The following is a 19,705-nucleotide window of genomic DNA, read 5'->3' on the forward strand; positions in this document are numbered from 1 at the left end:
GGTGCCTCGAGCCTCCCTCCCCTCCCTCGTCCCCCCCCCCCCCCCGTGCTGCCAGGAAACCTCTTGTGGCGGCTCGGAGCCCGGCCAGCTCAGGTTCCTGCTGCGCCGTCATCCCGCCGGGTCACCTCAGACAGGTGGTGGGGAGGCTTCAGTGCAGTCACGATCTCTGGCTTCTGGTTGATCTGTTTGTTTCTGGGCTCCCCTTAGTGACGCTTGGTGTGTGTGTGTGGGCGGGGGGGGGGGTCAGTGCTGGTGGTGCTCAGGGGACCGTGTAATGCAGGTGATCGGACTCGGTGCTCCCGCATGCAAGCCGTGAGCTTCAGCTCTTTGCGCGTGCACGTGAGGCCCCGGGGCCAGCCCAGCACTGCCACCAGAACAGAACCACCAGGCGGCCTCCGAGAAGCCGTCAGGGCCTCTTGCAGTCCCCACCGGGGCCTGCGTGGCTTCCAGCAGCTCCGGGGCCCTCCGCGCCGCAGACGGCTGAGACTGACTGAGGGAGAGACTGCGGGTCGTCTGCCCGCGGGCAGGGGAAGCTCCCTGCCTGTGCCCGAGAGGAAGGGAGTGCGAAGGATGTCGCGCCTCCGGCACATGGCCTGGGTTCCGGCGATGCCCCTGTGTGAAGCAGTGACATCATTAGGTGGGGCAGGCGCCTTCTCCGTCTCCAACCCGGTCCCGCCCTAGTCACAGGCTATTCACTCAGCGGAAGCCTCGGAGCAGCCTGTTACCCCGAGGGCCCGGAGCCGGTGACTGTCCTGAGGTCTCCCAGGCCCTGTCGGGAACAGCCACCTCGGGGGAGGCTGGAAGAGGCCGGGGTGAATTCTCAGAGGCTGCCTGCTGGCTGGGGGGGGTTGGAGACGGGGCCTCGGACAGGCCCGCCGTGCTCCAGCGCTGAGCTCCGTCTCTGCTCCTCAGGGGCGGGGGGTGGGGGCCGTGGCCGGGGTGGTTAGTGAGGAATGCCTGGGACTGCTGGGGCATTGACCTGGCTACTTGGGGTCTGACTCCCTCCCCAGGCACCGTCGCTCTGATGCTTTCCAAGCAACGGGGTCAAGGGATTTGGGACCTCGAGGTCCAGGGGCCGTTTTTGCAAAGACTCTTCCCTGCAGAGTCCGAGTCAAGCTAGAGGCCCGAGGAGTCTCCTCCACCCCCAGTACAGGCTCCTTGCTGAGGCCGACGCCTGTCTGCCCCTCGGGCCCCCTGCAGTGGGCACACACGGGCCCCCTCCTCTCGGGGTCCCTCAGCCTTAATGGGGTCCGCCAGGAAAATGCTGCATGCACGCTCGAGGTGGCCTCTCTTTCGAGGAAGACTCCGCGCCCGAGCTAAGCCTCTGATTGTGGTTCTATGCGGGAAAGCCGTAAAGCACAGAGAAAGTGACCGCTCCTCGTGGCTTGCAGGTGACCGAGGGTCGGGGAGGCAGGTGGGGTCGCCTCTCCCTCCTCTCTCCCTGTTAGCTATTAAGAGGCAGAGACACCTCGGCAGCCTGTGGTGCTGGGCTCGCTGTGCTGGGCCTCGTCCTGAAGTTTGTTTCCTTGTGGTCAGGGAGGGGGGGGTTGTCCGCCCCCAGTGTAAATTTTTTTTTTCTGACAATTCCTGGAAGTCTTGGTTTTTCTCAATAGTGCTGTCCAAGCCGCTAGCCCTATTGCTGGCATCCTAATCATTTTCTTTTTTAGAAAATATTTTATTGTATTTGCTTATTTATGGCTTCTGGGGTCACACTCGGTGATGCTCAGGGGTTCCTCCTGGCTGTCCACTCAGGAATTCCTCCTGGCGGTGCTTGGGGAAACCTTGTGGGATACCGGGGGTCAGACGCAGGTCGGCCATGTGCAAGGCAAAAATACCCTGTCGGCTGTGCTATCGCGCCGGTCCCTTCATTTTCAAAAAAAGCTTCTAAGATCCTCGATCTTCGCTCTGGTCCGACTAGGGTGACCCCGTCTGTACCTGCAGGAACTCTTCCACCTTCCTAGTTTATTTACTATTTGGGCCACACCTGGTGGTGTCCGGGCTCCCTCCTGGCTCTGCACTCAGGGCTCACTCCTGGCGGAGCTCGAGAGACCAGGTGTGGCGCAGGGGATTGAGCCCGGGAACCCCATGCAAGGGCAGCGCCCTGCCTGCTGTAGCACAGCCCTGGCTCGCACCCGGCCACCTTTCTGTCAGGTCAGGACTGAGTTGCCTGGAGACAGCGCCGAGGGCTGCTTGCCCCTCTGCGTTCTGGGGCGAGGCGCTCGCCCCTGGCCTGGCAGAATAGTTTCTCCTCTCTGCCCCTCTGCGGGGCCACGGGGCAACCCGGCCAGGGGATGCTCAGTGACTGCATCACCACTTCCCTCTAGACCGGCTCTGTGTGAGCTGTGGGGACTGGGCTCTGGGTGGTCCCCACCACCCTTTCGCCTCTCAGAGGGAACAGTGCCACACTGTTTGCCTTTCCCCGCCACAAGGACGGGAACTTCCAGGAGAGTTGGCTTTCAAGTGGAGTGTGTGAGGTTTCATCCCCCGGCCTCCCCAGCCCGGGCTCTGGGAAGAGACCCGCGATTCCAGTGGTTGTGGTTGTGTGGCGCCACCTTCTGGCCACAATATATCATCCTAGTCTGACTGCGCAGTTGCTAGATTCAGTTCCCCTAAAAGCAAAAAGAATTTGGGAAAGATATTTTGAAGGCCATTTCCGCTTGATCCTGTAATACCATAGTTTTTTGTATCACTTCAGCCTTTCTGTATCTGCCCTGCCAAGCCTCCCTCCTATTAAATGACTTTATATCCGGTTACAGAGATAGCACAGCGGGTGGGGTGTTTGCCTTGCATGCAGCCGACCCGGGTTTGATTCGTCCGCCCCTCTCAGAGAGCCCGGCATGCTACTGAAGAGTATCTCGCCCGCACGGCAGAGCCTGGCAAGCTTCCGTGGCGTATTCAATATGCCAAAAACAGTAACAAGTCTCACGATGGAGACGTTACTGGTGCCTGCTCAAGCAAATCAATGAGCAACGGGACGACATTGACAGAGACAGTAACTGTGATTTACAATGTTGTTGATAGTTGAGTCTTAAGCATATAGTATTTCAACACCAGTCCCACCAACAGTGCCAACTTCCCTCCACCAGTGTTCCCATACTCCCTCCCCCCACCCCCCACCCCCCCCCCCCCCCGCCCCTGCCCCATCCCACCTGTCAGCTTGATAGGCCTGTTACAGAGTTTCAGTGGTTGCAACTTAGGTATCATGTTCTCAGTGTTGTTGAGTTTGTGTTTGGGATGTGCAGCTTATACCACTCACCCATGTTGCCAGTATAACTAAAGCCAGGCCTTGAGTCTTCGAGGCAAAGAGTGTCAAGGAAAGCATGGGAAGGATACAAGGGTGTGAACAAAGTATCGCTTCTTCTTAAGGATACAAGGGTATGAACAAAGTATCGCTTCTTAAGGATACAAGGGTATGAACAAAGTATCGCACTTCTTAAGTCTGTAGATATTCTTCTTTTTCTGGTCTGTTTCGAGTGTGCACTATTTGGAGAAACTGATTCCTCCAAACTGATTTCTCTCAGTAGGCGGGAGAGGTGGAACAGGAGTCGAGGCACTGAGCTTGCATACACCTGACCTGGGTTTGATTCCTTGGCACCATCTCTGGTGGGAGGGACCTCAGTTCTGCCGCTGCTGCTGTGTCTCTGGGGAAGCTGACCTGGAGAATTGTAGCCACACTGACCAGAGCGTGGGCGAGCTGGTGGGAACGGTACCTTAGGGAGGGAGTTTGATTTTGTGAATTAACTTAGAGGGGCTTGTTCCGAGTGTTTGTAACAGACCTGCAGACCACCAGGTGACTAAGCCGGGCCCCTCTCTTTGAGGGCTCTGTCCTTTGCTGTCCTAGAAGGGAGAGCAAACTTCCTGTGATCCATTTCCCAAACACGGAGAGTGGGAATTCCTGCTGTCTGTCTGAGATGAAGGATGCTGACACATGTCCAGCCCCCCTGCCCACTATTTTTTTTTTCCTTTTTGGGTCATACCCGGCGATGCACAGGAGATACTCCTGGCTCTGCACTCAGGAATCATTCCTGGCGGTGCTCGGGAGACCATATGGGATGCTGGGAATCGAACACGGGTCGGCCGTGTGCAAGGCAAATGCCCTCCCCGCTGTGCTATCGCCCCAGTCCCCCTGTCCGCTGTATTTAACCATTCACCAAGCACGTGTCGTGTGCCCTGGTGGGGTGACAGTGGGGGGTGGGAGTCTGAGGAAAGAGGTGCCCCTCAGCTAACCTGTCTCCTTCCCTCCACTCCAGGCCTGGTCTCGAAGTCCTCCCCTAAGAAGCCTCGCGGACGTAACATCTTCAAGGCCCTCTTCTGCTGTTTCCGTGCGCAGCATGTCGGCCAGTCAAGCTCTTCCACTGAGCTCTCTGCGTACAAGGAGGAAGCCAACACCATTGCTAAGGTAGCTGACTCGGGGTGGTGCGATTCCAGCAAAGAAGAAACGTCTACCTGCGGCCGCAGCCAGTAGGCAAGGCAGCCTTGTTAAGGTGGCCGAGTTTCCTGGCTCGAGGGAGGCTGCTCCTTGGTTCGTCCCCAGGCAGTCCACGCTCATGTTGCCCATCTGCGTTGGGAGCCGCCCAGATCCGGGCGCCCCTGTGGTTTCTCGGGCTCGGCCTTCCAGCTCTTTCAGATTCCATAAATTGCGGAAAATATTTTGCACAAATTGTCTTGTGTGATTCGTGTAGCTACCCTTGTAGAAGACCCACAGGGTGTCCCCTCGGGAAAGTGGAAACTAAAACCCAGAGGGTTTCTGCAGCACCTGAATAGTTAATGGCTTAAGAAAGGGTGGCGTCGGGCTGGGGAGAGGGCACAGTGGGGAGGCTGCTTGCCCGGCACTCCGCTGACCCGAGTTTCATTCCCTAGTATCTCATACGGTCCACTGAGCACTGCCGGGGTTGTTTCTTGGACACAGAGCCAGGAGTAGGCCCTCAGCACCACTAGGTGTGTTCCAAAAACTGTCACTGTCACTGTCATCCCGTTGCTCATCGATTTGCTCGAGCGGGCACTAGTAACATCTCCATTGTGAGACTTGTTGTTACTGTTTTTGGCATATCAAATACGCCACAGGGAGCTTGCCAGGCTCTGCCGTGCAGGTGGGATACTCTCGGTAGCTTGCCGGGCTCTCCGAGAGGGGCGGAGGAATCAAACCTGGGTTGGCCTTGTACAAGGCAAATGCCCTACAGCTGTGCCTTGGAATTCCAGCCCATGTTCCAGAAACAAATCCAAAAAAAAAAAAAAAAAGATAATCTCAGGGTTCAAACTCAGATCTCCCTGACTAAATCTTGTTGGTTGTTTCTTTGCCAACTGGCTTCCAAGTTACTTGACTCTCTGGAAACCAAGAAATTAAAATGGTGTCTGACTCTGAATGACGCCTTGCACCGCTTCCCCCCTACCTATGAGACACTGGGGAAGGTGCTGGTGTCTCATCCTCACAGTGATCGGAAGATATTCTGGCATTTCACAGCCTGCTCTCAAAATCATGCCGCCAACACCCTCGGCCCTTCTTTCTGGAACGCCAAGGGCTGCCTGTCCTTCCTCTTTCAAAGCCAGGCTGAAAACACGAGCATTGATTGAGGGCAAGAAAATCCCCTACCCAGCAGGGGTATAGGTTAGGTTACAGTATAAGTTTCACCAAGCTTATTTTTTTTTAAATTTTATCTGAAGTTTTACTGAAGCACCATGATTTACAAACTTACTCATAATTGCATGCTAAGTTTTGATGACGTTTCCCAAGTTCAGTAACCTGGGGAGGAGTAGAGTTGCGTCCGTCACTAAGTCAGGAAGCAGCACACAACATGAATGTGTTTGGGAGAGGGGGGAGACTCTTAAAACAGCTTGAAAGTAAATATACTGAAATGCCAACAATATTTTTTAAGTGCTGAGATTTTTATTATTTTCAGCATTTCTGTTAAGAACATACTTTGTTCTTTCATAACCATTAGCAAGAGACGGGGGTCGGGGGGAGCCTTTCATTTCTCTGCACTGTCCCCCCCTCACAGTGTGGGTGGGTTCACATGGGCTTATTGTGATATTTCACGGGGCTCAGCCCACCCTGCCCACAGACACTTCCCTGAGGCGGGCTCGGGGCTTCAAAAACACGAGTTCTCAGGGCCGGAGAGATTATACACCGGGTAGGGCGTTTGCCTTGCACACAGACAGCCTGGGTCTGTCCCCAGCGTCCCATATGGTCCCCTGATTCTCCCAGGAGTGAAAACAAATATTCTCAAAAAGAAGCCCGGTTGTAGGACTGAGCAAGCGGTTAATCGAGCAGAGTGAGGGGTCCAGGGCCTGCCTCTGACTCTGTCCCTCGAGTTCCTCGTTCTTCAGTTTCTCCAGGGGAGAGACAGCGGCACCAAGAATAGGCCTGGCCTTGTCCTTCCGTTGTCAGCCCTAAGGTGGAAAGGAAATTCTTCCCTTCCCTCTTTCTTGCCCGGCTCTTTAGAAAAGTCTCGCTGGGGGCCAGAGCGATAGTCCAGCGGGCGGGCGCTTGCCTGGCCTGTGCCCACCGGGGCTCAGTTCCCAACATCCCAGCTGCTCCTGTGAGCACTGCCGGGTGTTGCTCAAAAATGAAGAAACAAGGAGAAGAAGGAGGAAAGTCCCCTTGTGAGGACCTTTGGAGGGTTGGCCTGGAGGGACTCGTGTCCGGGCAGTGGCCCCGGGCGCCAGGCGGGGGTTGGCCTGGAGGGGCTCGTGTCCGGGCGCCAGGCGGGGTCAGCGTTCCCGGCTGGGCCCTGACCGCCTTCTTCCCTCCGCAGTCGGACCTGCTCCAGTGTCTGCAGTACCAGTTTTACCAGGTGTGTGACTCTCACGGGGTACGTGCTCGGGAGCCTTAGCGCCGCGGGCCCCGCGGACCCCCGTGGGCTGAGGGCCTCGTCCCGCAGTGGCCGGCTCCGCGCCCGGGAAGGCCTTTGGCTTCAGATGCTCGCCGCGAGCCCGTCCCCCGCCCCCGGCCCAGGTCATGGTCCCGGTGCAGGGCTGGCTTCAGCTCAGACTCCGGGCTGTCCTTCCTGGGCAGCGAGTGGGGCCTGCCCTGGGTTGGTGGAGTCGGGAGGTCTCGTCCCCTCAGTGAGCCCGTCTCTCTCAGGAGTCCCCTGAGGGGACCCAGGGGCCTTTCCCGGGCCCAATCTCAGCAGCAGTTCAGCCCTGTTTTATTTTTCTTTTCTTTTCGTTTATTTTCTTTTTTTTTCCCCCTCAATTATTTTGCCTCCCTTTATTTTTATTTTTTTATTTTATTTTTTTTTACAAGTGTTACTGGTTTATAATAGCATGTACGTTCCGCAGGATAGCGTCACACCTCCCTAGGTATATGCTTCTCCTATCCGCAAAACCAAAGTTCTCGCGCCACCGCCATGATCAGTTCCACCTCCCACCCCCCCCACCCCGCACCCCCCGTTCCTCTTAGCGCCCTTCCCCTCCTCCAGTAACCACCTTATTTCCTGGGGTCTGACGGATGCCTTGTTTGCTGACTCTGGTTCTAGATCCCAGGGACCTGCCTGCTCCCAGAGGTGACCGAGGAAGACCAAGGAAGGATCTGTGTGGTCATTGACCTGGACGAAACCCTCGTGCATAGCTCCTTTAAGGTACCCAGAGGCCTGGAGCCCTGAGTCTGCCCGCCCGCGACTGTCCCCGAGGGTGCCATGTGCAGCCTGGAGTCAGTGGGACACGCAGGGCCTCTGACGGTTCAGGCACAGTGGCATCACAGCCACTTGGCGACACAGGAGTGTCGAGTGGGACCCTCTGCTCTGCGCAGTCTCTGCCAGCCGGCTGCCTCGGGGCCGGGCCCCTCCCCACACAGGCAGAGGCCGAGGCTGAGGCTGCCACAACCCAAGGGTTTTAATCTGCCTTAGATCCTGCACCTGTATTGTACAGGGATGTTTACTAGCTCAAGAAGACCTTGACCGGGCTGAAGTGATAGCACAGCGGGTAGGGCGTTTGCCTTGCACACGGGTTCGATCCCCAGCATCCCATATGCTCCCCTGAGCACTGCCAGGAATTAATTCCTGAGTGCAGAGCCAGGAGTAATCCAGTGCATCCCCAGGTGTGACCCAAAAGAGCAAAAAGAAAAAAAAAAATAAGAAGAAGACCTTGAGCAAAGAGACTGCAGTGGGTAGGGCACGGGTCTTGATTGTGGCTGGCACAGGTTTGATCCCTGGCACCTTATCTGGCCCTCTGGTCAGCGCCGGAATAATTTCTGAGGCCAAGAGTTAAGCCCTGAGCACAGCCCAGCACAGCCCACAAACCACAGGGGAATAGACACTAACGTGGTTTTTTTTTTCCTTAGCTCTGGTATAACTAGACCGTTGGGGCTGAGGAGACAGTACAGCAAGTAGGGTGCTTGCCTCATGTGCAGCCAACCTGGATTCAATCCCCAGCACCCCCACACCCCCCCAAAAAAAAAAACAGTAACAAAAACAAAACAAGCTTTCGGAGAGTGGTGTGTCGGGAAAGCAGAAGGGGGTATTGTATGCTCTGCTGGGCTGAAACTACTTAGTGGATGGCGCGTCATCGGATTTTAAGACCTGTTCCCCCCCCCCCCCCACCCCCGGGTGCAGTGGCTCTGTCAGGGACACGGGTGCAGTCTCATTGACGTTTCTGCCTTGCAGCCTATCAACAACGCCGACTTCATAGTGCCTGTAGAGATTGAGGGGACCACCCACCAGGTGAGTCTGCTGGTGCACGCCTCCCGGAGGGCTCCGCGTCCACCCCCTCTTGGCTTGGGTTCCCTCTGCAGACCCTTCCCCCGTCACTGGCCACTGTCATGTAACACTAGCGGTGGTGATTTTCTGAGCACTGTCCCCCTTGTCCTGTGATGCATTGAACGTTCTCTGATCCGGAGGAGCTGGTATTCCTGCCACTTCCCGCTGCTGTCCCTCCTTCCCCGTGTGTCCACTCGCCACGCCGCTGTGCCTCTCTCCCTCCCCAGCCCTCGCATCTCTGTTCTGAAGATGTCTCCCTTCCCCTGAGTCCCTGCACTGCACCGGATTCTGCCCCCAGTCAGTGCTTAGTACACTTCAAGTGTCACAGAGCACTTGAATCTGAGTCAGGCCGAGCTCCAGCCCTCTAATAACCCACTTGGCCTGTGTTAAGGATCATATGGTATAGGCAGTGAGAAATCATTTACTCGCTTGCGTAGCAGCTGAGAGACAGCAGGATCATAGATAGTCCTGACATGCGTTTGCACAGCCTGGTCAAATAGTTTCTTTTCTTTTTTGCTTTTTGGGTCACACCCGGCGATGCACAGGGGTCACTCCTGGCTCTGCACTCAGGAATTACTCCTGGTGGTGCTCAGGGGACCCTATGGGATGCTGGGAATCGAACCCGGGTCACCCGTATGCAAGGCAAATGCCCTACCTGCTGTGCTGTCACTCCAGCCCCCTCAAATAGTTTCTTACAGGAAAATAAGATTTTTGACTTCTCTGAGTTGCTGTCACTATCCTGTACCTCTTAGGCTCTTAATACTCCTTCAGTGGCACCACCCCCACCTGAGCAGGTCTGTGGGGCTGAGCGCCAGCCCCTCATCAGTGCCAGCTTCTTCCCAGCAGCTCTTTTTTTTTTTTTTCAATTTTTATTAGTGAATACAGTTACAAACTTACGAACTTTCATGTTTGCCTTTCGTTTACATCCCTCCACTGGCATTTTTATAATTTGGTTAAGGGCATAAAAATCTACATGGGGGGGGGGGAAGGTGACAGGTATACACTGTGAACTCCCGGTTAACAGGTAAGAGATGTGCGTAATGAAAAGGGATGCGATTAGGAGGAGGGACAGGTTGGCTCTGCGGGGGCGGGGGGGAGGTCAGGCAGAGCAGTGAGGGGATTCGAACTTCATAGCTGAGCAGGAAAGGTGAGGGGCACAGGGAGGTTGAGGAATAGCAAATCAAAGGGGGTGGCGCCACGCAGCTGAAGCACTGTGTCCCCGCGGAAGGGCTCCAGGACCTGAGTTGGTGGCCGGGTCAGGCCACCTTCAGGGGGGCGCGTCACGGCAGGCTTTTAGGCGTGGGTGACATGAGCAGAGTTGCTGTGAAGACGTGGTTCTTCGGGGCCTCTGTGTAGGCTGAGAGGGAGGGAGCCTGAGGCAGGGAAGCGATACGGTGCAGACCAACAGAGAACATGTCCCAAGGGAGCCTTTCAGGCCAGGCTGCACGATCCCGGAAGTGGACCCAAGCGTTGGGAGTGACCGGCAGAATCAAGCCGAGAGGGGCGGGTGGAGGGCACCGGGGAGGTAGGAGAGCGGGTAAGGCCCTTGCCTTGCTCTGACCGACCCTGGGTTCACTCCCCAGCACCCCAGATGGTCTCCCAAGCACCGCCAGGAGTAATTCCTGGGTGCAGTGCCGGGAGGAACCCCTGAGCCGCTCTGGGTGTGGCCCAAAACAAGAACCAAACTGGGAGGGGCCTCGGGGGAGCGTCAGAACACCAGCCCCCGCTAGATTCAGACACCACAGAGCCCGGTCTGTTCCCCAGGGACAGGGCTCACTGTGCATTTCAGAGAAGCTGTGCGAGGTTCTAGGAAGGATCGGAAACTTGGCCTGGTGTTGTCCAGGACAGACTGTCCTGCCAGACCCGGGGACAGGAAGCTCCCGCAGAGGCTGTGGCTGGATTCAAGTAATCCAGGATAGGCTGTTTCCATCGGCGAGGCCTATTCTTGATTACTTGTTTCTGGAGGCAGCTGATGGCTCGCCGGAAACAGGAGCTGGCCCCTGGGAGGTAGGCGGATGTCTCTCTTCCTGAGCCGGGTCAACTTCGGGGCCACCCAGGAGGCAGGAGCCCGGTGAGGAAGTGCCGCTAGCACCCTCATCTGGGCAGAAGCCTCCAGCGAGGGGGTGCCCGTGGGGCCGGGTCGCGGGTCTCACAGAGAATGGTCTGCACCTGCTTGCTGCTCTTGGCACACCTGGTGACGGTGACTGGTGCTTCCAGGGCGCCGCCCTCTCGGGGCTGCCACCAACGGGCGCCTCTGCTTCTCCTCAGGTGTATGTGCTCAAGAGGCCTTATGTGGACGAGTTCCTGAGGCGAATGGGGGAACTCTTTGAATGTGTTCTCTTCACTGCCAGCCTGGCCAAGGTACCGGGGGCAGGAGGGGAGAGGAGAGTAATGAGGGGCTGGGGTGGGCAGGTCCAGGAGTGGCCCCGCAGTACCTTACCGAACCGGGGGAACCGGGGCTGCAGTCAGACAAAAGCATCGTCTCTTCCCTGCAGTACGCCGACCCTGTGACAGATCTGCTGGACAGGTGTGGCGTGTTCCGGGCCCGCCTGTTCCGGGAGTCCTGTGTGTTCCACCAGGGCTGCTATGTCAAGGACCTCAGCCGCCTGGGAAGGGACCTGCGCAAAACCCTCATCCTGGACAACTCGCCTGCGTCTTACATCTTCCACCCTGAGAATGCAGTACGTGGGCACCTGCCTCGGGGAGGAGCTGGGTGGCCAGTGGGCGTGGTGGGGAACTGTGGGCGTGGCCAGACGGCAGGGTGGGGAGATGTGGGCGTGGCCAGACGGCAGGGTGGGGTGCTGTGGGCGTGGTCAGATGGGCAGGGAAGTTATGGGCATGGTCTGGTGAGTGGGCGTGGTCAGGGGCTGGGAGCTGTGGGCGTGGCCAGGTGGGTGGGGAACTGTGGGCGTGGTCAGATGAGCTGGGAAATTTGGGCGTGGTCTGGTGGGCTGGGCGCTGTGGACGTGGCCAGAGGACCGTAGTACCCAGCTCACCAGCCGGCCTCGGGGGCCTCGGGGCGGGGGAAGAAAGAACTGGTCAGGTTGACGGCACCGTTTCCCCCCCTGCTTCAGGTCCCCGTGCAGTCCTGGTTTGATGACATGGCAGACACAGAGCTGCTGAACCTGATTCCCATCTTTGAGGAACTGAGTGGAGCAGAGGATGTCTACACCAGCCTTGGGCAGCTGCGGGCCCCTTAGCCTTCATTGCTCCTGAGCAATGGCCATCCCAGTAGGGGGCTTCCCTACACTGTGCCTTTATGATCAGCCTGACAGACAGGCCGGAAGTGGAGCGTCTCGCCAAATCAGGCCTGGAAATAGCCGTGATGGGGAAGCGCTGGGGACAGGTTAGATGCCGAGTGGGCAGGCATCAGGCCACGGCGACCCGGAGTTAGCTGCCTGGGCCCTGAGCCGGGTGCCCAGGCTGGATGCCAGCAGATGCGGGTGCACACGTGTGTGAGAGACCTCGAACCTAGCCCCGGGGCGTAAGTGGTTCCGTGTGGGAGGGAAACTGAAAGATGAGCACTTTCCCCAGGCTGGTCCGTCTCCTGCCCAGAGAGCCTGAGAGCCGCCGCGCGCTGGGGATGGAGACTGTTGGCGGCCTTGTTGCCAACGCCCCGGCCTTTCCTCAGTGTTGTGAGGCTTGCCAACGAGGGAGGGAGGGTCGGAGGCCGCCGGCAGGTGCCCAGGCACGCGCTTCCCTGAATCCTTTCTCCAGCCAGCCGCTGCAGCCAGACGGACGTTCCAGGAAGAGGGAGACTTGCCTCCACGACGGGCTGCCCCAGCACTCACCGCGGCCCAAGGGCTGCGCCTGCCTCCAGCCCCGGTGCTGGGTTCCTTCCGTGTCTCCCCGAGACCTGGTGCCCGGCCCGCCTTCCCCGCCACCTAGCCATAGTCCTCCCCAGGCGGGGAAGGAGGTCTTCTCCCTGGCCTGGGCGAGGACAGATCACTCGTTTCCGTTCTTGGGACTCTTTAAAAATCCTCTTTCTAAACGTGGCGTGTTGGACCTGTTCTGTCTGTGATCCAGTTGCAGCCGGGGCCCGAGACCAACGCGGAAGCGCCGGTGTGCCGGGAAGAAGGATGTCCCCACAGCGGGAGCACACGGCCCCTGACTCGGTGCCCGGCGGGGCTCGGGCTGAAGTGTGCTCTTCAGGGATTCTCCGTGGTGCTGGGCCCGGGACCGGAGCTGGGACACGGACTAGGGCTCCAGGGTCCGGGAAAGGGAAGGCAGGCGCCCGAGGCCCGCCCCCCTGTCTCGTCTCCCGGGGCCTGCCCCCTGCGAGCTCTCTCTGCCCCCCCAGTCTTCGTCCTGCCGGGCTCGCCCTCCGAGGGCCCTCCTGCATCCCCGGGGCTGAGGGGGAGTGGGTGTTCTCACCCTTCACTGCCCTCCTTCTGCAGGTGCCTCCTGTCTCTGGTCACGGGTGTGGACACATGCTTCACACCTGCATTTTCCGTATCTCCTGCTTCCAGAGTTTTCTTAAGCGAATGCTTTTAAAAAAAAAAAAAGTCATACAAATGAAAAATTCCCCAAGATAGAAAACAAAAGGGAAAGTGCTGGGATCAGGGATACAGCTCCACGGCAGGTACTGGCCTGGCCTGTGTGAACCCCGGATCCCGTCCCAGGCACCGCCCCAAAGGGAGGGGGTGCTGCTACAACTGGGAGCACAAGGGGCCCCTCCCCCAAGGGGAGCCCCGCCTCAGCATCACTGCCTTAATCATGACCCCCGGGTGGGGCGGGGTTCTCTCTCTCCCCTCCCTCCCTCCCCGCGCTCCGTGGCGGCAGGTGTTCCTAGTGTTCGTGTTCGTCAGTTGCTACAGGTGCACGGACCCCGCCTGCCCGGGGCTCAGCCCTGTGACTTGTTCGTGTCCCCCTCGCTCTCGGTTCCGCCTGGTGATGAACTCCCAGGTGGGAGAGACGGTGGAGTGGCCGCCACACCGTGTGCGTGCTGGCCGTCCGCTGGCCTCTCCCCGGCACCCGCCCCTCCTCCCGGGATGTGAGGCCTTACTCTTCCCTTGTGCTGGTGCCAAGTGGAGCGGAGTCCCCAGAGCCCCGGGCATCCTCTCCTGGGGGCCGGGGGGTGCTGCAGAGTGGGAAAGTGCCCCAGCTGCCAGCCCAGAGCACTGTGTCCTGAGGGAGGTGGGGGCGTCCCGTTCTCAGGCCCACTGGGGTTCTCTCCAGGCCCTGCTGCCGCCCGGACGCTCGGGGAGGGGCCTCTCCCGACCCCCGCGCCGAGGGCCACGTCTGCCCCCCGCCCCCCCGGGCCCGCCAGGCTTCTCTGGCTAAGCAATAAGAGGCTCTGAGCTGATCCGGCCCTCGGACCCTTTCGGCCACCCCCTCCCCCTTTTTGGATCTCTATTTCCCGTGTGAAGGAAGAGCCCGTGCCACCCCTCTCCTGTCTGAGTGGGACCCTGCCCAGCGCCCGGCCCCTCTGGCGGGGGTGTCGCATGAAGCCCCGCCCGCCCTCAGCCCGCCTCCCGCCCCGCCCCCAGAGAAGCAACTCAGCCAAACCCACCTGAACTGGACCCGCCCCGCCCAGGGCCGCCACCAGCGCAGGGCCGGCCGTCACTTGCCATCCGGTTCCCGTGTCTGTGTGCCCGTGGCCGGTGTCGGTGGCCCAACTTGCTCCTGAGGAATCAGGCCAGACTCGACTTCAGAGGAGGGCAAGGTCGGGGGGTGGGGGCGGGGGGATGGTCTAGAGCTTTCGCCCGCGCTGCCTCCCGGCGCCTGGTCTCCGGGGAGTAGTGGCCTCCGCGCCCAGCCCGCACCATCTCGAGCCAGGCCAGGTTCCGTTCGTCAAGGTGCCTCTTCAGGGACACGCCGTGTCTCTCTGATTGGGCTTCTGAATCAAAAGCCTGATGTTCGTGTCCCCCTCATAGGGGGAGCTTTGGACACAGGACCAGTGTGGAAAGGGTCCGCTAGGCGTGTCCACTCTGCACATTGTAGAGGGGACACTTCCGGAGGCCCCTCGGTCCCTGATGCTAGAGTCAATTTGCCTTCGCTCACCGGGGACCTTCTGTTTCCTTCCCTCTTGCCTCCCAAAGATGACGACCATGTGGTAAGGTAGAACCACACCTCCTGATGGCCCAGAAGCTTCTTCGTGCTCAGAGCATGAGAAGTGTAAAGGTTTCCATTCCCTAGGAAGTAGATCCCCCCCCCTTTCAGTTCTGCCTCTCCCTCCCCGCTCCTGAGGCCTCGGTCAGGCGCTCTGGGCCCAGGGTCACCCTGGACTCCATGTCCCGGCCACACCAAGTGTCTTAAGGACAGGAAGTGTGTTTTCCCCTTGAAGTCTTCAGTTGGTCACTTCCCACTGTCTTTCCCCCCCAACTCCCTTTGTTCTTTGTAAACTGGGCTTTTAATTTTGTCTCTTTAATGCCAGCAGATGCTTGTGGGGAGGGAAGGCAGAAGTCTGACGAGCTCTCCCGGTTCTGTGATGCTGTGGGCCTCCCCCTGCCGCCCTCTTCTTTGGGCCCCTTGAGCTTCTTTGCTCCCAGTCGCCCCAGGGTGGACGCATCCCGTGTCCTGCCACCCTTCCCCCCTCGAGATGCCATTTGGAGGGCAGGGGGTCTGCTTTCCACCATGACGCGGTGGGATCCCAGCCACCCTCTCACAGGCTCATGGTTTGATCCATTTGTTGTATTCAAAAACTTGAAATGTAGGACGCCACCAAGTGTCTGTTTATATTTTTGGAATATTTGTATTACTTACAATTAATAAAAAGCGGTTTTAAAACCCTGTCCTGGAATGGGCGCTGTCTCCTGTCCTGCTGTTGTTCACCTGGGTCCGGGCCAGCTCTCAAGGTCATGGGGGTCAGGCTTGATTAGCTCTTCCCTGGCCCCAGTTTGGAACCAAGGCCATTGCCGGCCAGGTGCTTAATAAGCATATGCTCGATGTCCTGCTGCTGGACAGGGAGCCGAAATCCTCAGGGACCGAGGCTTTGTCCCTTCCTGATTCTCCCAAACCAGGTGACCTAAAAAAACTAACAGCCTGATTTTTGACACGTAGTAGGCATGCAAATATTGATTAGATAAAGGCCACCTCCACCCCCTGCCTCCCCACCAGGGAGAACCTAAGGAGCAAAATAGGGTGGCCTGATGACACATGACAGGCCTCTCTGCTGGGTGTTGCCCCTGAGAAGTGCCCTGAAGCGTCTTGGGGAGCCCTTGCCTGGACAGCCCAGCTGCAGATCCGTGGGCGGCTCCGTCCCCCGCCTCTTGTCAGCAGCATAATGCATCCATATCTTCAATAGGGTGAATTTCATATCCTCCCACCCTCCTTCCTGCATTATTAATGGCCTGTGCACTTTTAAAAAATCAATTAGATCAGGGTGTGGAGCTGGGGGTAAAAGAGAAAAGAAGCCTTTAAAAGTCCACTCTTCTTTCTGCTGTTTTGAATAGGGGCAGATAAAGCTTTCCCTCTGGTTTGAATAAGTCAGGCCCAGGGCTAGGTTGGCTGTGATTGGCCAGGACGAGGAAAATGCAGTTAAGATGCAAACACAGGGCAAATATAAGCCAGTGTCTGTGCAGCCATTACTAAATTAAGGCGGAGGGGCCTGGAGCTTGTGCTTGGGGACAGCTCTTCCATACTGCTGTTGCTTCCTGCCCTGAAAACTGCGACGCTGGTGGGAAAGAAGGCAAGGTAAGGTCTGCTTGGTTTGTGGGCGCTCAGGTTATCCTGCTGAGCAAGGGAGAAACCAAAGGGAAAGGAGATGAAAATGAACTGGGCTTTATTTTCTTGGATGTATTTTTTTTTTAAGGGTTGAACCTGAAGTTTATGAAACTTGATGCTGAGAAAAGGCATGTTTGGAGACCCTGTGTCTTTAATTCAAGAGCTAGGAAAACAGGCTGGAGTGATAGCACAGCGGGGAGGGCATTTGCCTTGAACACAGCCAACCTGGGTTCGATTCCCAGCATCCCATAGGGTCCCCCAGCACCGCCAAGAATGTGATTCCTGAGTGCAGAGCCAGGAGTGATCCCTGAGCATCGCCGGGTGTGACCCAAAAACAAACAAAAAAAAAAAAACCTGGGAAAACTAAAGAAAACCCTTTCGGCTAGTTTAGAAAGTGGTGTGGGGGGCTGGAGCAATAGCACAGCAGGTAGGGCGTTTGCCTTGTACGCGGCCGACCCGGGTTCGATTCCCAGCATCCCATATGGTCCCCTGAGCACCGCCAGGGGTGATTTCTGAGTGCATGAGCCAGGAGTATAACCCCTGTGCATCGCCAGGTGTGACCCAAAAAGCAAAAAAAAAAAGAAAGTGGTATGGGGTAAGGCAGGAGTTAAACAGCTTCCTCTGCTTGCATCCATTTTTTGTGGGTAGCTCCAGAAGGATTGTGGGGCACTGTTAACCGGGAATTTCAAAACTTCACCCTACTCTAGGAATTTCTGCAGTTATTCAGAGTGCCAGAGGAAGTTTAGGACTTGGAGAGCTGTGAGAGTGAACGGACCTCCGGGGACTTGGATGTCACCGTTAAGATGGCATCTTGTGGGTGTTCCAAATACAGGGTGCTCCATTCTCCTGTATTTGGGCGGCCCCTGGCCCAGTGTGGTTCCATCTGCTAAGTCCTTGCTGGAGAATGGAATTGCTCTCGGCCTCTGAGACTCTAGCGTCCTCACTGCCAGGGGGCTCTGGTTTTGATCATGTGGACAGTGCTCTGTCGCCAGTGAACTAATTAGCCGTTGTTCCCTTCCATCAGTTGGGTAACTGCTTTTACCTTTAATGACTGAAATCTGGGGTCTGGAGAAAATTGGAACAAATATTTCCTGGTAATTCTGGGCAGCATGATTGCCAATTTGTTAATAAGGGAGGCATCGGCCCTAACAGTAAACAGAAGGAGTTTGTTCGTGGTTTGGCCCGTGTCCATACTGGACAGTGACACCTACTCTCCCAGCCTGGTTTCATCCACCAAGAAAGGGGAAACATGCTCCCCTTAACGTACATGATATTTTGTCTCCAAATAGCAAAACCTCGGTGGTCAGTCTCCTCCTGGTGGATTGTGGGCTTTTTCATTTTGTTTTGGGGGCCACACCCAGCATTGCTCAGGGCTTACTCCTGGTTCTGCACTCAGTGCTCACTCCGGCAGACTCGGGACTCTATGGAGTGCCAGGGATCGAACCCAGGTTGGCGCGTAGCAAGGCAAGCACCCTACTGTATTATCGCTCCAACCCCTCCTGATGGTTTTGTAGTGCTGTGTCAGCCCATCAAACCCGTTATTTTTCCTTTGCCCCTTGGAAACATTCGGTTTCGAGTTCCTCAAGAGCAAGAACCAGGCAGGCATTTTATTTACATGATGTTCCCATGCGATAGCACAGTGGGTAGGGCGTTTGCCTTGCACGCAGCCGACCCAGGTTCGATTCCTCCACCCCTCTCGGAGAACCCCGGCAGGCTACTGAGAGTATCCCGCCCGCGCGGCAGAGCCTGGCAAGCTCCCCGTGGCATATTCCATATGCCCAAAACAGTCACAACAAGTCTCACCATGGAGATGTTACTGGTGCCCGCTGGAGCAAATCCATGAACAATGGGACAACAGTGCTACAGATGTCCCCATGCAACTATGGATGTGTAGGGGTGCCTGATTACCCCAGACACGTCCAGACAGGGCATGTGAGCTCCATCTGACGTCCCCTTGCCTTTTCCTCCTCACTCTTCCCTTCCCGTGCCCAGCTGCTCTGGCCCCTCGGGGTCTGGAAACCAGAAAGGTTATCCACCCCAGGCGGTGTCTGGCCACACCCGCCACCTTGAACTCTGTCCCGAGTCCAGCCCTGCCATTTCCGTTCCCTTTATTCTGTGGGGTGCAGGGGATACATGAGCCCTATGAAAACATCAGGAAAAACTGTTTTGAATTTTAAACATCTGGGACATAAAAATGCAAAGAGGAAGTTGAAGAGCTGGTGGTGGAGTGGCACGTGGGGTGTCTGGGAGAAGCTGGAGGGGGAGGATGGTCAGAAGGGCCCCCCAGCTTGGAAATACTGATTCTTTTCTCGGGGGGAGGAGGTGGGGGAACACAATCACTCTGGGCAGTTCCTGGGGACCTTTATGGGATGCCAGTGATTGAATCCAGGTCAGCCGCGTGCAAGGGAAGCACCTAACTTCCTGTCCTCTCATCCGGACCCATGAAAATATTTATGCTGACATAAGTTTCTGTGTGTGCCAGCCATGTTGTGTCCATTGAGGACAGGTAAAGAACCCTGAAGTGACAAGGCATGGGGTTTAGGGTGAGTTTGCTCTAATGTGGTTGGTTACCGTGAACAAATGCACCTCTCTGAACCTGTTTTCCTACAGGGTCAGATGAGATTTTTTTTTTTTTTTTTTTTGCTTTTTGGGTCACACCCAGCAATGCTCAGGGGTTACTCCTGGCTTTGCACTCAGGAATTGCTCCTGGCAGTGCTTGGGGGACCATATGGGATGCCGGGGATCGAACCCAGGTCGGCTGCGTGCAAAGCAAATGCCCTACCCGCTGTGCTATCGCTCCGGCCCAGGTGAGATTTTTTTTCTTCCCCCCCCCTCTTAAATACCGTGGCTGTACAGTTGTTATAGGCATTCAATATTCTAACCCCAATCCTTTCACCAGCATGACTTTCCTTCTACCACTGTCCCCATTTTCCCAGCCTGCCCCCTTAGCAAGCACAAACTTATTTCATACTGCTTGTTACCACTAAATGGCTGATGGAATTATTAAAAAGAAAGAAAGAAAGAAAGAAAGAAAGAAAGAAAGAAAGAAAGAAAGAAAGAAAGAAAGAAAGAAAGAAAGAAAGAAAGAAAGAAAGAAAGAAAGAAAGAAAGAAAGAAAACTCCGCAGGAAAAGAAAATTTTTGAAAATTGTTGTATCTCACCATTAAATCCTTGTCTGGAGGTTTTGTAAGCTATTGTTGCTAGCTGAGCCTTTTTTGTTACCATTTATTGTGTCGTTGGTGTCTGTTACTTTCCCATCTAATGGAGTGTGCTCCTACTGAGAGGTCAGTACTGTAGCCTTTGGAGAGATCACTCAGCCACAAATGCGGCCACACAGTCTAGAAACT

The 19,705-nt window shown here is 56.7% G+C and overlaps 1 protein-coding gene across 2 annotated transcripts in view; it reads left to right on the top strand.

Annotated features, from left to right (window-relative positions):
• The window catches only part of CTDSP2 (CTD small phosphatase 2), a 29,209-nt gene extending 13,770 nt beyond the window's left edge, over positions 1-15,439 (top strand). Inside the window, exons 2-8 of one of the 2 annotated variants that reach the window (XM_055125758.1) lie at positions 4,251-4,399; positions 6,753-6,791; positions 7,476-7,577; positions 8,601-8,657; positions 10,962-11,054; positions 11,189-11,374; positions 11,768-15,439. In XM_055125758.1, coding sequence (XP_054981733.1) covers positions 4,251-4,399; positions 6,753-6,791; positions 7,476-7,577; positions 8,601-8,657; positions 10,962-11,054; positions 11,189-11,374; positions 11,768-11,893 — 752 coding nt within the window. In that variant the 3' untranslated portion in view covers positions 11,894-15,439. The remainder of the gene's footprint in view (positions 1-4,250; positions 4,400-6,752; positions 6,792-7,475; positions 7,578-8,600; positions 8,658-10,961; positions 11,055-11,188; positions 11,375-11,767) is intronic. The other variant, XM_055125759.1, reaches the window with a different exon arrangement.
• Positions 15,440-19,705: the final 4,266 nt, after the last annotated feature.

The sequence above is a fragment of the Sorex araneus genome, chromosome 2, assembly GCF_027595985.1.
Source record: "Sorex araneus isolate mSorAra2 chromosome 2, mSorAra2.pri, whole genome shotgun sequence".
Classification (NCBI taxonomy): Eukaryota; Metazoa; Chordata; class Mammalia; order Eulipotyphla; family Soricidae; genus Sorex; species Sorex araneus.